The sequence below is a fragment of the Homarus americanus genome, unplaced genomic scaffold (assembly GCF_018991925.1).
Source record: "Homarus americanus isolate GMGI-L3 unplaced genomic scaffold, GMGI_Hamer_2.0 scaffold17757, whole genome shotgun sequence".
Lineage (NCBI taxonomy): Eukaryota > Metazoa > Arthropoda > Malacostraca > Decapoda > Nephropidae > Homarus > Homarus americanus.
Window position 1 is genome coordinate 7,501 of NW_024730939.1, and position 2,005 is coordinate 9,505.

The 2,005-nt window shown below is 41.5% G+C and overlaps 1 protein-coding gene across 1 annotated transcript in view; it reads right to left on the reverse strand.

The window, feature by feature from the left end:
- The window catches only part of LOC121867393 (crustacyanin-A2 subunit-like), a 2,108-nt gene extending 2,001 nt beyond the window's left edge, over positions 1-107 (reverse strand). Inside the window, exon 1 of the mRNA XM_042367308.1 lies at positions 1-107. This exon is cut by the window's left edge and continues 136 nt beyond it. Coding sequence (XP_042223242.1) covers positions 1-75 — 75 coding nt within the window. The 5' untranslated portion in view covers positions 76-107.
- Between the last annotated feature and the right edge of the window lie 1,898 nt (positions 108-2,005).

Consider the following 2,005-nt stretch of genomic DNA (forward strand, 5'->3'; position numbering starts at 1 on the left):
GTAGCTGCTTGCCAGACACGACTTAATCGACTGGAATATGTTGGGCTGAGCCTGGATCTCGTACCATACTCCCATATACTGAAACACAATAACATGGGTAAAATTACTGTGATCACAGCAATCTTTTTCCTAAATCTACCACAAGATCAACTGGTGAGATTAAATACGTTTTCCCATCTTTTGGTATCCAAGTGTTAGGTGAAATTTCTACCAAAAAAAAAATTCTACCCCGTTTCTATATTGAGCATGCACGGCCATGCACAAAACCAGAAATCATCCGTTCTGCCTCTGCCATCTAAACCCAACTCTGCTCAAAATATCGACTTACAAGTGGTGGTAGGTGATATTAATTATTGCTCGTTGGTTATAAGTGTGTAAAGCTTAAAATAAGAAGGATATTGCTTGCTGTCACTTGCATTTGGCTCCATTTTATTGATATTATTGGGAAAAAGGAGTAGATATTTTACTAGGGTAATAACTATGTAACACACCTGTGTTCACAGGTGTGTTGCTCTGGTTTCCTTTGCTATGGAGGTGCCACATATATATGGGGACTATTGTAGCTGAGGGTTGTGCTAGTTTTAAAGGCTTAAAATTTAGTTTAAGGCCACATGTGTGACGAGCTAAAGTAGTTGCATTTAAAAGGGGCCTTGAACATTTGAAAGCATAAGGATGAAAAATTGATTGTAAATTATTTTTTGGCAATTGACACCCACCACGATGAAAGTGTGTTTGCAGTAAACTGTTAAGCCATTGTGCATACACAGCAGGTATGGATTGGCGAGCAACTACACTGATTAAACTTGACCTTGTGATAGGAATAATGCATGTTTTAGCCTCTATAAACATAAAGTCTTAAGAATACGACCAGATAAGAGTATAGATTCTGTGATCTCCAAGAATTCTTTTTTAAAGGAATGCAACTAGGTAAAATTGTGGTTCATTCGTCTGCTCGTTCAATGTTTTTTTCATCACTCTTTATAGAAAAAACAACAACAGTAATTATCGAGATTCGGTGAAATCAGCTCCCGAATTTTGAAATCTGAACCTAAACTAGAATACACTACCACTGATCATTTGGCTAGCCGCTTGTGCGGTCAGTCATTTCTCTGTTATGCACTGTTGCAAGTACTGGACATGCACAGGCTGATACCAGATCCTGCACATTCTCTGGTGGGTTATTCCAAGAGGTACTTGTACAAAGATTTCCAAAATGCATGGTTATCCCAATCTTAGTCGGTGGAAGTTGACTTCTTCCCTTCTTATATCCTTCATGAGTGGTGGTCTCTCATAATTCGTGACCAGATAGTACCACATGGCCGATATTGATACTGGTGTTAATCTTCTATGTTTGTCTATTTTCCACTGGGCAGTTCGTGTTATTGTGGTCTTCTTTATCTGCTCCTGAAACTGGGCGGGATGTTCATCTCAATGTTTCGCTTTCCTAATGCAGCCTTGGCAGCAGCATCAGCTCGTTCATTCCCTGGGATTTCGATATGACTGGGCACCCAGTTAATGATAACTTGCCGATCTTGAAGTTTTAACCCTTGCAGTAGGCCAACAACAGATGTTATGAGATTAATGTTGTCTCTAGGCTCTCTGCATTGTAGTGCTTCAATAGCACATCGTGAGTCAGTGTGGATTACAACGCCTTGTTGACTGTTTATGGAAGCGTGTCTAAGGGCTCCAAGTATGGCAGCTAGCTCAACTTGCAAAGTAAAGCATCCATCTGAGGTTCTCCAAAGGGACGTGTTACCTCCTTCTATAGTGAAGGCTGCTCCTGCCTTCGTACTGGTGGGCTCTACGGAACTGTCTGTGTAATACACTGTACTATTGTGTGGTGTTAGAGCCTTCATGTTTCTCTCTGCTACCTGTCGGAGCTCATGTGGGTTACAGTCAGCCTTTCTTGTCCCAGTTTGTAGAATGTTGAAGACTGCTGGCGGGGACTCCCGCAGTGCTGGGGTGCTGTAGTCTGGACTCATTGTATCAGGTCCTTTGCTGAGGA